The following is a 19,164-nucleotide window of genomic DNA, read 5'->3' on the forward strand; positions in this document are numbered from 1 at the left end:
CGGCTTGGAATTGTGGGCGTCGCGCTGCACGCCGGGAACGGTAGTCTTTCTTGCCGTAGTGCCCGCCTGGATCAACTACAGCTTGGTCCCGTTTGGAGCGCACACGGCGCACAAACATGTAAACCATCGCGCCGCTACCTCCATGTGTCTGTGCTTAAATATCAGAGGAGGGAAAGGGCTCTTTTCGCGGCCCTGGGTGGTGAGGCTCATGCGTGATGCGTCCCCGCCGGCGCCCCGCGCGGGGGCCCCTGGGAGCTGTAGTCCGCGCGGCGGAGGCGGGGCGGAGGGGCGTGTGTCGCCCCGCAGGCAGCCGAGCGCGCAGGCGCGGCGGGGCCGAGGGGAGCCGGGGAGCGCGCGCGGGGGGCGCCTGGGGCACAGCCGCGAGCCGCCGCCATGCTGCCGCCTCTCTGCCCGTCCTCCAGCCGAGGTAACGCGCCGGCTCGCTGCGGGGGCACCGGGCCGTGGCGGGGGCACGGCGACCTGCGGCGACGGCGGCGCCGCCCCTGGGCGCGGAATTGGAGCAAAGGTCGCCGCGGCGCGGGGGCGGCGGGGGGGTCCGGCCCCCGGGGGAGGCCGCAGCCGCCCCACCTGCATCGCCCGTGGGGAGGTTTCGGGGGCGCTGCGTGRCCGCTGTCCCGCAGCAGCTCGTTCTCGTCGGGGCGGTCTCCGCTCGTTTAAACGTCCCTCTGAGGATTAAATCATGTAGTAGGCACCGGCAAGGTTTGGGCTAGCTGTGTATTTTTTTTTAACGTGCTTTATCTGGTCTTAAATGTAACGTGGCCCTATGAAAAGGTGTCTGTTTTGGAGTGATCTTTGCTAGGCGTTACGTGTTTGAAAAGCTAAAGCAATTGGATGTATGTTGTTATTGAAGTAATAACCTTAGATATAATGTTTTGGTAGCAGTTGTCAAAGAACTTCATGAGAGCAAGTTTTTGCTCTTTTCTTAGAGATTTTTTGCGCCACTTCATACTGAATTGCTTCATGTTACGCGAAATATCAGGTTTGTAAATTCTCAACTCTGCAATAACACAGTCACACAAGTTCCCGTTCGTTCAATGAAAAGAGTCTGTCCACTCAGATGCCATTTCAGAATTTGGACCTGCCTTTGTAATTATCAAACGTATTCCTAACTCAGTTTCGCTTTTTGTTTTTGCCGCATAGTGAGTATATTTCTAATGATACTATGTAACTCAGTACCATCAGTTCTGCTCAAATAAAGCACCTAAAAAATGAAGTTAAGGTATCATGTTTTAATGTATATTGGTGTAGTTGTTATCCTGCATATGAAATACATTGCTTGCTCTCAGATCCATTATTTGAAGCTGTCCTGTTGCAGGTAAAGGGTACTTGTGAGTCATAATAAGAATTACTTATTACTTAGTTATGTTATGTTTGTTATGTACAGAATTGCTGTTGAGCAACTGACATAGATAATACTTTTAGATTATTACCTTGCCTATAGAGACCAGTACCCCAACTGTCACTATGTAGTTATGATGGCGGATGTTTGTGGTGGCCTTGTTAATCTCCATTGACAGTGAAACACATCAGCCATAGGATGTTGGTGATTTTGCTTATGTAGCTTTGCAGAAATACTGTATTTCAAATACAATATTCTCCCTCTCAGCCCTAAAATTAGACTAAGGAAATCCTTAATGGAAGGAAAAATACCACTTAATGTGCATTACCTGACAAACCTTTTAACTATAACTAGTTTCGGTGCTACATTTACTAGTTCTCTGAGTGCAGATCACATACAACTTCAAAACATGATTTTTTTTTTCTGAAAGAAATTAGAACAAGCATGTAACGTGCCCGTTTGTCTTATTTTGCTCATTTAAAACTTACGTATTTGTCCATTTGCTTAATGAAAATGACTCATTTGTTGTGGCAATAATTAATGTTTCTGTAGCAAAGGTTAAGATTACCTGTATCTATTACCTGTATCTATTCCTAGCTTTACTAAAGTATATTTGTTTAAGTCTTGGCTTTTACTGTAGATCATGCCATTTACTTTAGATCAGCTGCTTAGAATCAGCAACCCAGGCTGTGTGTTCTGAACATGTGTTGAGATTGCGAAAGGGATGAACTTGTATGTCTTCTCTACAGTTTAGTCTTTTTTAATGATGTCTGCAATAAATCTTTTGATGTTAACAATGAAATAGGAACTTAAAATGTCTTTTCCCTTTGTACATGCATGCTGTAGTGTGTCAGCTGTCAGAATTGGTTGGCTGGTGTACTTGTTCCTTGAGTGGTATTCACTTAAAGGGAAAGCCCCCTACTTTTTTTTTTTAGTATAAAATTATATATGCACAATCCTAGTTGTTGAAAATTTAAAAATCTGTATATACACTTCCTCGTCTTCATTTGACCTAGTAGCCTTCTAAGACTCTGTCATATTTGTTGTGCCACTTGTGTCTCTGAAAAATATAAAATTTGGGGAAGCAAATGATTTGGTGAATCTGTTTTTTATTTTTGCAGCATGTCTGTATTTTCGTGCTTTAAAGTTGATAAAGAGACACTGCCTTCCATCACTGTATATTGCAGGATATGCATCTACTACCTCTGTGTCTCGCATAACTACCCATTATACTATTTATCCTCGGGACAAAGACAAACGATGGGAAGGTAAGTGAAACTGCATTTTAAAAGCTTCTTTTTATTATTATTACTCAGTTTTAACAACACTGAAATGTGTTGCTGTTTTTTTTCTTTTTACAGAGATTCTGTTCTGTTAAGTTCAGTACTAATATTCCAAATTAAATTTTATGGTTGCTATCTCACAATGATTGTATTTAGCCCTATAAAATCGGGTCAGATTGAACTTGATTCTAGTTATGTCAAGAAAATACATAAATGATTTTTACTTGAATGACTATCACAACAAGATTTAATTCAGTTGGGTCCGTACTTTTGGATTTTTCAATTGCTCTCACCATGACAATTCATGACAAAATAAGAGGAATATATATCTCTGGCCATTCCAGTCTATATATGCAGGATTTTTTTGTTGTTTTCTTTCTCTCTTCCCTAGAGTTTCACCAAGTGTCTTCAAGACAGCTAGGCAACTATGCTCTTATTTTTAACATTGCTGATACTTATCTACAGTGTGTAGAGATTGAATATGTTTTTATGGCGTATCTTCTTACCACTTGCAAAGAGTTGATTTTACATTGACAAAATAAATGCTACTGTCCTTCTACCCTCTTCCAAGTACCAAAGTGGGCATTCTGTTGAATATTTAGCCTTCTTTTACACAAGCTGAATGTTACCGTGATATGTGCTAGCAGTATCACAAAGCAAGGTTTAGTGAGAGAGAGAGTAGAAGAAATCTGAGATCCATTTGCTTTATCATCTTTTGTCCTATTGAAGGAGTAAACATGGAAAGATTTGCAGAGGAAGCTGATGTTGTCATAGTCGGAGGAGGCCCTGCGGGTCTTTCTGCAGCTATTCGACTCAAACAGTTAGCCRCTGAGCATGGCAAAGAAATACGTGTTTGTCTGGTGGAAAAAGCTGCTCAAATTGGTGCGCATACACTTTCTGGTGCTTGTCTTGAGCCACGGTCCTTAGAAGAACTTTTTCCAGACTGGAAAGAGCGGGGGGTATGTATGAACATATAAACATTGCAATTCATCTCTAGGTTGTGATAAACTCTGTATCCAACTCATTCTTGTATACCTTCGTTCCATTTAAAATGTGGTGACATGCCAAAAAAACCCCAACCCTATCTTCTTTTTAGTCTGTTTTCTGTAGGGCATCAATGCTAAATTTTTATGTCTAAACAGATACACTGTGGCCTTTGCCTTTTTATACAGTAGTCTTACTGCACATACAAAGTATGTGTGGTGCATCCTGGGATGCACTAGATTTGCTCCATTTGTGCAGAATCCAACTCCTGTGCATAAGCAGTAAGATAACGGATTCTTTGCAATGTCAGACTTGCTGCTTCTACACAGTAATTCTGCATATACTCAGAAAATGATGTACAGTACACTGATTTTTGTGCAGACATAGTGATATGATGGAGACCTAAGATGCTTCTAGGAGAGAGGGTAACAGGCAGAGAGCTGCCACCTCTGTGAGAACAACCCATCTGACCCACAGCCAGCTCCCTGATATCACCTGGGAGCTGCAGGAGGTGGGCTATTGACTAGATGTTTTGTCTTACTGGGCTGAACAAGACCTGGAAGTTGAGTTCCCTTCTTTAGAAATCTCTGGTATATTGATGTAGTACAAGCATATGTACAAACTTGGAAGACCTTGTACAGTTTTTTCCTCAGTAGCTGTGTTCATTCTTGCCTGATCACTGTTTCATTAGGGTACTTTATCTTCTCTATTGTGAGAAGTATGTGAAGCATGTCTGTCCTATAGAAGTGCTTTATTAGATCTTTCATTGACTGCCAGTTTGACTTTTTTTTTTTTTTTCCGCCTGACAGGAAAAAATAACTCTCAGTCCTGTTTTTATTTTCTTTTTTGTGTAGGCTCCACTTCATACTCCTGTAACTGAAGACAAGTTTGGAATTTTAACAAAGAAATTTAGAATTCCAGTGCCAATCCTCCCAGGTAAGGTTTGGTGAGGAACTCTTTGGTAAAGAGTCATTTCCTTAGTGTCTTTTTCAGCTTTTTCATAAATGAAGCAATTTTGTTTCACTATAGTACAGCAAGCGTATGTAGAATGTAATAGTTGACAGTGATAAGGTCCATGTAGGTGATGGCTGTAATGACACGTGACACTACTGTGAAGATAGCAGTTGTAGCAAAAGATACAACATCTGATGTGTGCAACTTCTGTTATTTTGCTTAGTGTTCTGCATTTTGTGTGTGTTTTTTGTCTAGGACTTCCGATGGTTAATCATGGAAATTACATAGTACGGCTGGGACACTTTGTGAGTTGGTTGGGCGAACAAGCAGAAGCTTTGGGTGTTGAGGTGTATCCAGGCTACGCAGCAGCTGAGGTAATAACATCAGTGTATATGTGAGAGGGGATTTTTGACACACCCCCCACGCACTTCACCCCTAGTTATATGTACATTCACAAGATTCCTCTTAACAGAAGTGCACTAAAAAAACTGTGCTTCAGTGTCCTAAATTCCCAGCCCAGATCCAGCAAAGCACAACTGGACCACAGTGTACCTGAATAATTGCATAATCTTGACCATTAGATGGCTGAAAGACTTGGTGCTTAGAAGTTCTGCAGTTGCTTTTTTTTTTTTTAATGAATGGATTAAAATGACAGATCATTAAAATGTTTTTTTATTTAAATATTTCCAAAGGTTCTTTTTCATGAAGATGGTAGCGTGAAAGGGGTTGCAACTAATGATGTAGGCATTCAAAAGGATGGAGCACCTAAAGTAAGTAACCGTCTTTTCCATAGCTAGAGCTCTAATTATGGAATTGATATATCTGTTTCTAGTGCCATCAGTAATTTTGCTGCACCCTAAGAAAAATTACAGAACTCAGTATCTGTCTTAAGGATTCAGTTCTTCCATCTCTACTTATAAAATGGTTTGTCAGTATGTGGAAGTTTTGGTCTCAGAACAGTGTAAGCTGCTTCTGAGATCAGTGTGAAAAGCCTTTGCAGAAAGGAGGCCTCTTTGAGAGTGACTCGAAGGAAAAATTGCAAGGGTGCTTTGGCGTATGTGGATTCAGGGAACAAAGGAAGGAGTTCCAGGAACTCCTGGAGAAAGGCATGGAGGTGAAATGGAGAGCTGTTGTCCAACTGGTAACTAGCAGTACGTAAGAGAGTTTTTCTGGCTGATTTTTCTGTGGTGTTTACAACTGCAGTCACATTTGTTGACAGTCTGTCTGCAGTGTTGGGGCAAGGTACATACTGAATCTTCTTACCTTTTTGCTGGTTGGCCACATACCTTTACTTGCTGGATCCAGAACGTGACTTCTTGCCCTAAGTGTTGGACTTCGGCAGACTTGGCGGAATCCGGAACCTCTTGCAAGCGTGTTGGTTCCCTATGCAATGCACAGGGTGAATTCAGCACTTCAGAATAATGCAGAAGAACCTTCACACAGAAGTAGCTAGATACAGAAATTCTGAGTACAGTTTTTTGTCTTAAATTTTACTATCTTTATAAAACTTCTTACTGGTTGCATAGAGTTTCAAAGAGGTATTTACTTCCACATAGAAGTCTGGGCTATTTTCCCCATTTAAGGTAGGGGATGAGAAGAAAAGACTCGTTCTTGTTTTCAGAGAACAAACCCATTGGAGGAAGAACTGAAGGCAGGGAAGAATAATGCCTTTGTATAATACTGTCTGTCTCCAAGAGTGGCTGTGTGCATGTGGATATACACACGCTTATTTTCAGCTATACGTTTTCTCCAGTAGGAGGTGCAAGTAATACATACATTTGCTGTAGCAGTGAAAAATTGATTTAATTTGCAGTGTCAAGGCCCTGAACTAGGAATTTTTTAAAGTATCTGCAAAACCTAGAAAACTTTTCCTTTTTTTCTGGAAGAATGTGTCTATTACAAACATTTTATTTGTTCTCTCCTTTAATTTGTAAATAAGTAGTCTACCGGTGCTGCAAACTTCTGTGAGTATTCAAGTATATAAGCTATCTATTAGGTCAGCTGATACTACCTCCAGTGCATAAGGTTCAATTAAATAAATACAGTGTATATAATCTTCAAGGCAAGAATATCTTCAGTGTGTTTATACAGAGCCGAATAGAATAGACTGTGGTTAATGAATAGGGTCTCACCCTCTGATCAGCACAAATCAAATAAAAATGGCAGTGATCAAAGTGTACAGTAAAAAGTTGTACATCGATTCTTGTGTAGATGTTGGAGAAGGGTGTTAACTCTGAAATACAACTTTGTCACGCTACTGCAACGTTTCAAGCATATGAATCTCTGATACTGACAAGTTGTAATTTATTTAATAATCATAAATCCAGCAGGAAACTTCCCTTCAAATTGGATGGTATATATTTTTAATCTTTCGATCAAATAATAAATCCACATAGTTCTCTTAGTATTCCACAAAATCAGTTCATTTTCAGATTAACAGTCAGAAATTCAAACGATATAGAAAAGATCCAGCAAAATCTTGTAACTCCTGTTTAAAGGTAGTTCCTGATTAAAGGGAACATTTCACTTGCTAGCCCCCTTTCAGAGATTTTCAACTAGTATGTTATGAGCACATTGCACCTAAGAGACAATTCAAAACCAAAGCAGTAAGCTTATGCTGAACCTATGCTGGCTTCAAGCACAGTTACCTTGAGATGCTCGCTTGGCTACACCTAGCTGGCTTCATCCAAAGCTATTCTCATTATCTTTTTCAACGTTAAGCTTTCTTGCTCAAATCAAGCTTATTTTCTTTAAAATATTGTTTGTTTGTTTGTTTTCCCTGAAAGATTACATATGTTTACAATCTAAATATACAATCTAGTATCCCTACATTGCAGATATATAATCTAGTAATACTCTAGGCTAATGTGTTCACAGTTGCTGGTGACATGTTCATACATGAGTATGCTGGTTCTCCTTACCATACTCTGAATCTCATTCTTGGAGTTTTTGGTGAGAAATTGTTCAATACTGATACCTAATACTAATGTAATTTTATTATATGTTTTAATATGTAAGACTGATGTAATATTTGTTACAGTAACATTATTCTGAGGTAGTGGGTTACTTCTTTTTGGGGTGAGGGTAACACAGGTTTTCCTGGTCTGGCATTTCCTTGTAGCCTCTGTCCCATGTACATATCTGGAACAATGTTTTATTATAATGTGATTTTATGAGCAGAACTTAAAATGTGAAGTTATAGGTTAAGATTCTTTGTTCTGTTGGGGCTCCTTTGCACCCTGTGAACAAGCTGATGTGATATAAGGATCTTCTGTCTGATCTGGAAAAGATTCTTTTTCAGTAGAAGAATGATGATTAACTATACTGGTGCTTGCTGTATTCGAATCCCCTTACAAGACTTGCTGGGAGTGTGCCATGGTTAGATGGGAAAGACAGTTGAATTAGAGCCATAGCATGTGATGGTTTGTAGGTTCTGGGCAGTGGCACAAGGTAGTGTAAAATCACCTTATTGCCCTCCATTCTCTTGTTGCGAGTTTGGTGTGGCACAGATCTAAACTGTTGATTAAATGCTCTACTTTTACAGGCTAGCTTTGAAAGAGGCTTGGAACTCCATGCTAAAGTCACAGTCTTTGCTGAAGGTTGCCATGGACATCTAGCCAAACAGTTGTACAAGAAATACAATCTAAGGGAGAAATGTCAACCCCAGAGCTATGGCATTGGATTGAAAGAGGTATCCCCTACATAACTTTAACAGTTGAAGAAGATATTGTAAAGCTATAAGCTAGTTGTTTCTGTTTATAAAATGTTAGAATAATAAGTTTTGAGAGTTACGCTTTCAAACTTCAGAATCTTTGTTATTCTGGAGTTGATCAGAGAAGGCTTGTTCTTTGAATGTCATGACTGTTTCATTTCAGCTGCTTTTTGTATGTGTTATAACTAGAAGTAATTTAGCCTGTGAATCCACCCTGCTAACTACTTAATTTGATTCCAAATTAAGTTCATTTGTGAAATCTATTGCCTGTAATTAATTTTGGTAGTTTCAGTAAATGGGCAAAGGATTCATGCTGCCTAATTTTATGTTTGTTGGGGCTTGGGGGGAGTGGAGGGGGGAGAAGGGGGCACCTGAGCAGGGAAGAAAAGGCTTTCTATGGGCTATGTATTCATTAGACAGAGAGAGAGAAAGGGGCTGTTCCAGATGGTGATTCATGCTATCTGAAACACCTTATAGATGAGCTTTTTTTCCCCCAAATCCCTTCCCTGGGCTTATAAAATTGGAATGGGGGCCAATTTATATTTTATACTCAGGAAAGCTTGAACTAAACTATTACTAATGAAAAAGAGCTGTTGTATTTAAATAGAGTATATTCATGGTTTGACTGTAACGTACTCCTTTCTTCATCCCTTTAAGCATGTATTTCCAACTAAAAAATATTTGTAAAATGATTATTTTAGAATTTTTTAGAGAATAACTACTCTGTAAGTGTTCCTATGCACGTCATGGTCTTAATTACAATTTTTAATACCTAAGTCGTAGTTTAAGCAGAGTTTTGCAGTAGAGTTCCTTTGTTTCCAGATGAGACTGAGGTTTCACTATGACTATGCCTACTTTAGCAAATGATACAGACCAATAGGAGTGGATCTGTAAAGTGAAATGGTTGGTGCTGATGAGCTCACATACATGCTATGCACATTTCAGGGTTATTTTTACTTTGGACTAGCTCTAGTCTGGTCCCATGGACTGAGTGCCCATTTACGACTGGAATGCTTTAGATGGGCTCCTGGAGCTTGTCTTCCAGTTTAGTTTCATGTGAAAGGAATCTGGTTCATGCCTTCCATGACTGCTTCACAATGCAAACCAAAGCACATTAAGTGGGGGCAATCAAGAGTCTTGCTCAGAAATGCACTCCTTAATCCATTAATGCAGATGTACCCTCCATGCCTAAGCTGATCTAATGGTGCTTGACTGCTAAACAGGATAGCTCCACTCTCCTTCCATCGTTAGGCTGCAGCTGGCATATAACTCCATGGTGAAGAAATGTTTTGTCAGATAATCAGAAATTTGACACACTAGTGAAAAAGTGAAAATGTTTCTACAAAATCACCAGGGGTCAGATGAGTACTAGAGCTGTGTAGRAGAGAGTGGACAGAGGACAACCTGTTTGGCAGCAAGTATTTAGATCAACTCAGCCTTATTGTTAGACTCTAGTAATGTTTCTTAAAGAAAAAGGTCAATGTAAGCATTGCATTCATTAGCAGAAGTATTTATTGAAATCACCAGTAAAAAGCAAGGTCTTGTGGTTAAAAGAAAATTTTGGGTTTAATGCTGGAGTCTCAGTTAGGTTTTCTGATGTACAGCATTTCAAGGAAGAGAAGTATTAGCAAATTCTTAAATGGTAATCCAAAAGAAGTAGTTGTAACTCATTACTTCGTCTTTAGCTGTATGAATTTAAGTATAAGTCATTGCATAGTAAATTTAAAGTATTATTTATGCAGTCTTTTTCCTTCTGTACTTAACTGTGTGTTTGTCTTTTGTTATGTTATTGATAAGCCCTTACTTTGATTATAAAATAGTTTCTGGTGGTCTTCATTTCAGTTATGGACTATTGATGAAAAGAAATGGAAACCAGGAAGAATAGAACATACTGTCGGCTGGCCTTTAGACAGACATACTTATGGAGGATCCTTTCTTTATCACTTAAATGAGGGTGAACCTTTAGTTGCTCTTGGGTTTGTGGTAAGTAAAGCTTTTTTGTTCAGTCTTCATTTTTACGCAGTTTCTTTCCTGTTTTAATGTGAAATGAAAACACAAAAATAGAAACACACAAAGTTTGGTACTTAATCTTTCTCCCTTGTGCTTATTCCCATATAAGGAAAGGTTAATTTGTCATTAATCTGTCTTTAATCCAGTAGAACAAAATAGAAATCTTATAAGTGCATTTTTAGCAAACCAAACGTATTTTAACCTGCAGTCTTGATAAAGCCCAAAACAGTTGATAAATCAAAATTATGCTTGCAAAATTTATGCAAAATATTCAGAAGTTAGGAAATGTCAAAATCCACTCACTTCGTGTAACCTTAATTAAGTTCCCTCTTCATGTGTCAGCCTAGGATGCATAGCCATTTTGTGAGAGGAGAAGAATGTAAATGGAAACTCTCTGCAATTCCACAGTCATTATCCCATCATCCCTTCCATTTCTGAGCTCTTCAGTCTATTCTTATCCTTCTTTTTCTCCTATTCTCCTTGCCTTCTTTAGTAGCTGTCTTCTTGAATTGGACGAGCTGCTGCTTCATTCTTATTGCCTCTTTGTCAGGAGAAGCATTGAGATCACTAGAGAGACTGTCTCCTCCAGCCAGACAGTGATGCAGGAGCAATAGTAGGAAATGTTTTTCTGGCATCTGCAGTCCTAAATGAAGCATGCAATATTTATTTTGTGCATGTGCTTTACACACAAAAAGCTTTAAGTGTCAGGAAGATGACCTGGACTTTTAGAAGCATGAGATTGAGATGACCATTTGTTGTCCTAGATTTCAGAAAGATTCCAGATTTAAGGGTGCTAACTATATTTTTGCCTACCTTTTTCTAAGAAATGTTGAAGAAACTTCTATTTATTTTTTCCTCAGACATGCATACTTGTCCTGGGCATTAATATTGGCATTAATAAATATAGACAGTAGACATTCAAATTCTGTTTGTTTTTTAGATGGGTGGAAAGCCTGGTTCTTAGAGAGAGTGCTAATAAGCAATGTTCATATTAGCTCCTGTTCAAATAGGAGAAAACCAACTTTTGTGTGCACATACAAGCACTTTTTGTCTTTGAACTGTACACCTTTGTCATCTCTGAGCTGATTCTTGCAGTAGTATTATCTTACACTTATTTTGAAAATCCTTTGTGAACTTCATCTAGCAAGGAAAGCAGATGCAGTTTCTGAAAGCAGTGAGCGGCTAGAGAAATTGAGGTACTATTTGTTGCTGACTCATGATATATATTGTTAATTCTCTCAAAGCTTAAAGGAGCCATAAATAATTCCTTTTGACAAAAGAGAAAATACAGTAACAAAAGTTCTTTAAAGAATGTATTAAAGATGGAAAATGCAGGGTGTATCTTTGGGCAAGTTCTCAAATGAAATAAGATGTGAATCCTGGGCATTCAGTCAACTGACATAGTCTTTTTCTTCCACTCCCCACCCCCATTTTCTGTTTTCGTCATTGCTCTCTGGTGCTTTATAACAATGGTTCTTGTAATTGGAAATGATAATTGACTCAGCTAAATCTTGTGAAGAACTGTTTAAAATATGTGAGTGCAAGGACATAACTATGTAGAAATAATTGTTTACCTCTCCCCTCCAGCTTGTCTGGAGCAAACAGTTTTTGAACACAACTTTAAAACAACTTTTCTCATTTATCGTGCCCACTAAACCATGTTTAATGTAATTTCACTGTTTTATTTTAAAGACAGATGGAAGGTGGTTACAATACAATTAAATACTTTCCATGCTTCAGGTTTTAGGTAGGTCCATCAAAATTCTCAGGCTTGCTTCTACTGTAGTGCTAATAGAATGTATTTTTGGCAGTAGTTCTTTAAGTAGAAAGATTCTGAGGTTGTTTTAATATGAAATAGATTTAAAGTGTTGATGTGGTAATACATGATTGTTTTCTTTTACAACTTTGTTGAAATTTCATACTTTATTTTCAGTGATGTTAAATTTATTTTTTATTTTCTTTTTTTTAAGGTTGGCTTAGATTATCAAAATCCCTATTTGAATCCATTTAGGGAATTTCAGAGGTGGAAGCACCATCCCAGTGTACAGCCTACTTTGGAGGGTGGAAAAAGGATTGCCTATGGTGCCAGAGCTTTGAATGAAGGTGGTTTACAGGTAATTTTACCATGATTTTTTTTTACTATTAGTGCTCTGTCGCCATGCTTGTATTGCTGTGAATTCAGGTTGCATACTGTCAGGAAATGAAGATGAATAGGGCCAAAAGTTTTGCTGGACAGAAAATTCTCTTCATCGTGTTGCAGACTGACTGCTGAGACTTGCTAGACTTAGGTTCTGTCAAACTAACAATCTTCTGACATAGTCAAATTACTTTCTAAATTAAATAGGAAGCAGGGTTTATATGTGAATCAAATGTGTTCAGCAGCAAAGAAACTAGAGGTAATTGTGGTTTGCCTGTAACCCTGGGGAAGAGAGGGTGGCATCAGTCATGGGTTCTTTTGGAGGGGAGTTCGTAATTGCTGGTTTATCCTAGCAGAGGGAATGTCTTCCAGTGTCTTGACCCTTAACAGTTTCAGTGCCATCACTGATTTATGTAGCTTGCAGATAAGTCTTCACCTCTTTAAGTACAGATACTATAGGTATCTTTCATGCACAACTTTATTTGAATTTGCTGCTGCTTACGAGATGGAATACCTTATTCATCAAGACTTAAGGTCAGTTGAAAGGATTAGAATAACTTACATGAGAAATAGTCCAGAACTTATTACAGCTCCATTCTTTTCTACTTGTTAGCCTCTCATGTGGGATTCTTAAAACACAGGACGTTGTTACGTGTCCTGGATCCYCAGATCCATCTTCTAGATGCTTCTTTCAGTTTGGAACTTAAAACTTGCCTGAGTATTCCTGACCCACTGCCCATCTATGGAGCCATTGCCATCAGAAAGTGTTCTCTGACTTCAGTCTTTCCTCTTTGAGTCCCTTTGTTAGTATAAATGTGGCTTCAGGCAGCTTTTCCAATGCAAGTAGAATTTCAGTGATGTGGTGACTGTTATCATTGTCTTTTGGAGTTCAGGATTGGATACAAGTGTGAATGCCTGGGACTGAGTTACGGGGATTCACAAAATAACTTCTTTGATTACACGTGTAGTATGCAGTCAGTTAGTCCGCTGGTCGATTACTTCTTCTAATCTGATGTAAAAATGCATCATGTGTTTTACGTATTTAGTTCGTGATAACCACTGTGTTACAAGGTTATTTAAGAAACCATTGTTGGTCCATTATTAACACAGATAATGTACAAAGTATGGTTTAATCTAGACATTTATATAAGGGGGGCTTCTCTTTCCGCCCAGTGCCTCCACTGCACTAGTAACTCTATCACAGATAGCCATTATTGAATTTATGGCTCGGATGAAGTATCCAGATTGTGACTTCAATTACATACTTTTTACATTGCTTCAAACATACAGCTGAAAGAACATAGTATTTCTTTTGAGTCACTTACAGAAATTATTTGTGCTGAGTTCTACAGGCAGTAGAACTACCATTCTTGTGCATCTGTGTTCCCTACTGTTTGGGCTTTTTCCTTTGCTGGACTTAAACAATGTATCACTTCTTTTGCACTGTTCCTACTGTAAAGCCTATTTGACTTGTTTTTGTTTCTTTTTATTTTCTATATGTTAGAATCATTACGTTGATCATGAAGTTACACTATTAAGTAGCTTTTTTATACACRCTTTCAGTAAAAAAGCCTTATTGATGAATCACTTAGGCTGGGGGGGTTGTTTGTTTGTTTGTTTGTTTAGAGTAGCTCTTCTTTTGCATATGTTGCTTTGATAACTGTAGAAATCTGTCTCATTTGTATCCCTGGAGTACAGGAATATTTTCTTATGTAAGTGGTTCTGTATCTCTAATTGTTTTTTAATTTTGATGATGGTATTGCTTCAAACAGATGTATATAATTACCCTTGATCTAAGCTTTATTATTAGTCTGCTGTAGATAACCTCATGACCATGCTCTTTAGTCTTTAACATATAGTCATACTAACTATAGTGCGAGAGAGAGAATGCTCTTGGATACTTTCCTAGTTTTGTAGCTTTTGGACGTGTGGAGAGAGGAGACAGTGTTTCATGGATTACATCTACATAGCTGTTATTTTTATTAAGATTGCAAAATCAAGCACTTAGAAATTTAGAAATTGCCATGCAACCTCTGGTTTGTCTCCATTTTGTCAAATTGCTTGAAAAGACTTAAGAGCTTTGTGGAAAAAAAAAATAAGGGTGTTGCTGCTGTTAAGGAATGTATTGTTATGAATATCAAAGAAGAAAATGAAGGAAATTAATCATGTCAATGACCGATGCAAGTGTCAAAATGTTTGACTTGCTTAACGAATTCTCCGCAGTGAGCCGAGCTACTGGGAGGAGGTTATTGGGTTCAGTGTGTGCGGCTGGGGGGCGGAGGGCACTCTGCTGGGAGCACAGTTCTTGCTGTCTTCCCTCCTCCAAACCAGCCTTGCTTTGTCTCTCCCCTGCCAAGATGGTGGCTCCTCCAAGTGCTCAAGTCAAAAGGGTTCCTGTATCTCACCCCGTATCCCAGGGGAAGGGAAGGCTTGTGCCACACTGGCATGATGTGTGCCTTCAGCTCTACAAACTGCCTATGAAAACAGACATGGATTTCCATGCTACTAATAATAAGAATTATTAACAAAACGTTTGTACAGTACATATAACCTTTTCTGTATATGACGTCTTTAATTTCACTCATACTTTGTCAGTATATTAGTCATTATGTTCCTTTTGATTGAATCAGTTAATGCAGAAAGAGAGTATTTGAGATTACTTCACCATCTCTTTATGTAATTCAGAGAGCCAGTCAAGATGGCTCAAGATGAAAACATGACGTTTTTATGCTTGTCAGTGCTGCACCATTGCATCCTATTAGATATGACAGAATAACTGTTTTCGGTTAACTGTTTTCAGCCAAAGCTCTTGTGGAAAGAGAGGACATCCTACCTACTATTTAATCTCTTTGAACTACTGTTACATAACTTCTCACTTCTGGTCACTGAAAAATAAATTAAAAGCTGTAGTTACATTTTCAGCCTAACTTACTTTTGCTATGAACAAAATCACTAAGTCTGTGTGACTTGAGCAAATTGTCTAAAACATAGGGAAAACACTGGGTGTAATATGACTTACTTTAATAACTACTATATGAATATTCAAAAGTAGCCCTATGTGCACAGTGAACAGGTAGTTGCTAGTGAACTTGCCAGCTTTGGTGGGGGGGGAGGGCTGTGCCTGAATTCTTATTTGCTTACTATGCCAAGATTACAGGATTAAGTAAAGCAGTTCTGGTATATTTTTAGATAGTGCACATAAAAGTGTAAAAGTATTAATAGCACTCAAGTCTCATGCCAGTTTGATTTCCAGAATGAATTTTCTCTTCAAAAAAGACAAACCTTCCTTTCTGCTTCCTTTTCAGTCTATACCCAAACTCACCTTCCCAGGTGGATTATTAATTGGTTGCAGTCCTGGACTCATGAATGTCCCTAAGATCAAAGGGACACATACCGCAATGAAAAGTGGCATTCTGGCTTCAGAAGCCATCTTCAGCCAATTAATCAATGAAAATCTCCAATCAAAGACAATAGGTAAGATCACTGTAATTTAGCTCGTGTTCAGTTGGAACCACCAACAGCTTAGCTGTAACTAAATGTGTATGAAGGAATTGGTTGGAGATAAAAATAAATCACAAATGTGGTGGTTTAAAAATATTTATACTGTTTACACTGACAAATGATTTAAGAAAGAAGCAAATTCATAAAGTTTTGCTTAGTTATTGTGAAGCACTGATCCTAGTGGTAGAGCAAAAACGTACCTTTAAAGAGCATCCGCAAATAAGCTTACACTTCCTGTATAAGTAAACAGAATATATACTTTGTTCCTACAAATGTGTTAAAAATTAGTGCTTTTGTTTATGATCCAAAAAGTATTATTGAAAGACTGCAGAATCAGAAGGCAAAAAATTAAAAGCAACATGAAATGTAAGCAAAGCAGTGAGGAGTAAGCTTGAAAAATCTCACATGATTTTGTTAATTGTAGTAGTAAGATGCTTTTTTTTCCCTTCAGTCCTCTTCTTCCATCTTTTAATTTTACAGAGCCTTCTCAGTGTAAGACTATTGTGTATTTCCTATTATATGTGATTCAAACACATTCTAGTAATCACCTGATCCTGACTGCATTGTAGTGATTCCCTTAAATATGTTAACAAAAGCTGAACAGAGAGGTGACCCAATTAGAATTTCATTCATTCTGGAGATGGACACTACAGCCAGGTGCCACATGATTATTATTTTAGAAATCTCTTCTCTGTACTGTCGGATTCAACCCTACAGAGTTCTTGTTCAATTAAAACATGCAATGCACTGGGGTATGCTAAACAATTAAAACTTCTAGTCTAGTATAGCCAGGCAAAATGCTTCCAGCTCACCTAAAATAATAAACAGTTTTACCAGGTTAGTGTACCATTCTTATTTGGTTGTGGACAGGTTTTATAAACTGTTACCAATTTTGTCAAGACAGTAGAATACCAAAGCACAGTTTCTCCTCTGTGCCTAGATCATGAGTTTTTTCAGACCCCTATGTGAAGCAGAAAATACAAACTGAAGCATGTTTTCAGGTATAGACAAGCCCTTATAACTTTTTTTAACTTTCATTTTGTTTGGNTTTTTTTTTGTTAGAACAAATTCTAGTAATGATGAAGGGGAAGGTCTCAGAAAACTTTCATTTGAAAGTTTTTTTTTTTTAAGATAATTACTCAGCTTTAATTACACTGGTATAGAACTGTGCACTGAGTCATCTGTCGAGTATGCAATGTTTGTAGCATGCATAAAGAATATGATCAAAGAATGTAAACAAATCACAAGTTTGTAGTAGGACATCTCTCTTATTAACTCGCTGGTTAGAAATGGAGAAAAAACATCCTCTAGCACTGAAGTCCTCCCTTGGGTCATGGTCATCATTACTGAAATCAGAATGATGGTGGTTGCATAGCTTGTAAAGCAAATCTTTTGAAAGATAATAACTTTAATATTAAAAAACTGGGTCTCAGATCACAGATGAACTGTTCTGATCAGTTCTTAGATTCTACTAGGGAGTAGCTGTTTTCCTACAGGTGCCCTTATTGCCACCTTGTCTGTTATCTTTATTTTTTGCTAAATTTTGAGGCAGTTCAGTGCTTCTTGTGGCTCATGTAGTAGAGGCTACAAGGGAGTAGATATCTGTTGATAACTGCCAATGAAAACAGATCTTTTGAAGAGGTTCAAATAAGTAGTCTAAGTATATACCCAGCTTACCACTTTGAAATTATTTTGCTGCCTTCATTGCTAACATCTCTTTACTCAGCAATTATTTTTTATTTCAAGGATAGCCTTTCTGTACTGTAAGTACCTAACAAGTAATGTATTGCGTTAGGACTTGATGTGCAAGAATATGAAGAGAACCTGAAAAAGTCCTGGGTTTGGAAAGAACTGTATTCAGTTAGAAACATCCGACCATCCTGCCACAGCGTACTCGGTTTGTATGGAGGAATGATTTACACAGGTATATTTTATTGGATACTGAGAGGATTGGAACCATGGACGTTAAAACATCCAGGTAATTTTATTATCTCTTGAGAGATACCAAATATATATGTCAGTCTCTTCTGGTCGAAGTTGAAGCTAGAGCAGATCTGGTCAATATTCAAGCAGGGAGGTCTCAAAATGTGGTAAAGTAATCAGTGATAAAGCAGCGAAGGAGATCTGGTTATATTACTTAGCAAAATAAATGAACACATTAGAATACTAGTCTACTTAGCATAGTTTCGTCTCATGAAAAAGACGACCTGCTTTTATAAATAACTTCATCATACTGATGACAACAGCAAGGGAAGTCAAAATAGCTTAATTCAATTGTAGTTGAGTACTGCAAATTACATTCATTCTACACTGTAATTTACTTATTAAAAATGTATTTAGGACCAGATTTTGCTCAGCTCAAGCCAGCCAAAGACTGCACACCTATTGAATATCCAAAGCCTGATGGAAAAATCAGTTTTGATCTCCTGTCATCTGTGGCTCTAAGTGGTACAAATCATGAACATGACCAGCCTGCTCATTTAACCCTAAAAGATGACAGCATCCCTGTGAACAAGAACTTGGCTATATTCGATGGACCAGAACAAAGATTTTGTCCAGCAGGTAGGTAATAAAAATGAAGTTCATCTGAGTTAATTTTGCAAGATGAAAGGCAAAGCACTTCAGGGATACTCCACCTGGCCTAATATGCACTTCAAGTATTCTATCCCAGCCTTCCTCCTAGAGGAGAGTTCCAATGGAGATCTTAAAAATTTATTAAACTTCTCTCATCACACTCGCTGATAAGGAGTAGTAAAGCATATGTGCAAGGGGAAACTATTTAGTGAAGTGATATCACTCTTTTCCTCTTCCCAGGAGTTTATGAATATATTCCTCTGGAAACAGGAGAAGGATCAAGGCTGCAGATAAATGCTCAGAACTGTGTCCACTGCAAAACATGTGATATCAAAGACCCAAGTCAGAACATTAACTGGGTAGTCCCTGAAGGTGGAGGAGGACCAGCTTATAATGGAATGTAAATCAGCTGAAAACTATTCAATGACTTCTGACCTCCAGCAAATAAGTTGGAATGTTTTATGCTGCAGTGTAATTAAAGTATAGCACTGACTTGAATGTTAAACAGTTTGAGACTAATGTGCTATTCTGAATTTTAGGTATGACCATTACATTAAATGGAAAGTCAGTGCATTCAGGTTAAACCCTAGCCTTATTTAAAAAGAACTTCTTCACAGAATGGAGTGGCAGGCAGAAGAAAGTTCTTCTC

At 38.2% G+C, this 19,164-nt stretch overlaps 1 protein-coding gene across 3 annotated transcripts; it reads left to right on the forward strand.

Moving 5' to 3' along the window:
- Positions 1 to 349: 349 nt before the first annotated feature.
- Positions 350 to 19,020, forward strand: ETFDH (electron transfer flavoprotein dehydrogenase). 3 transcript variants are annotated; one of them, XM_026061232.1, is made up of 13 exons: positions 350 to 427; positions 2,482 to 2,628; positions 3,373 to 3,602; positions 4,482 to 4,563; positions 4,837 to 4,955; positions 5,274 to 5,351; positions 8,126 to 8,272; positions 10,136 to 10,276; positions 12,274 to 12,417; positions 15,746 to 15,914; positions 17,737 to 17,919; positions 18,282 to 18,503; positions 18,756 to 19,020. In XM_026061232.1, the coding sequence occupies exons 1-13, from the start codon at positions 394 to 396 to the stop codon at positions 18,917 to 18,919; spliced, it is 1,860 nt and encodes a 619-aa protein (XP_025917017.1). In that variant the 5' UTR covers positions 350 to 393; the 3' UTR covers positions 18,920 to 19,020. The 3 variants fall into 3 exon arrangements, with proteins under 3 accessions (XP_025917017.1, XP_025917018.1, XP_025917019.1); XM_026061233.1 differs by having other exon boundaries at positions 360 to 427; positions 2,548 to 2,628; XM_026061234.1 differs by lacking the exon at positions 350 to 427 and adding an exon at positions 596 to 720.
- Positions 19,021 to 19,164: the final 144 nt, after the last annotated feature.

Source organism: Apteryx rowi, unplaced genomic scaffold (genome assembly GCF_003343035.1).
Source record: "Apteryx rowi isolate R43461 unplaced genomic scaffold, aptRow1 scaffold_178, whole genome shotgun sequence".
Classification (NCBI taxonomy): Eukaryota; Metazoa; Chordata; class Aves; order Apterygiformes; family Apterygidae; genus Apteryx; species Apteryx rowi.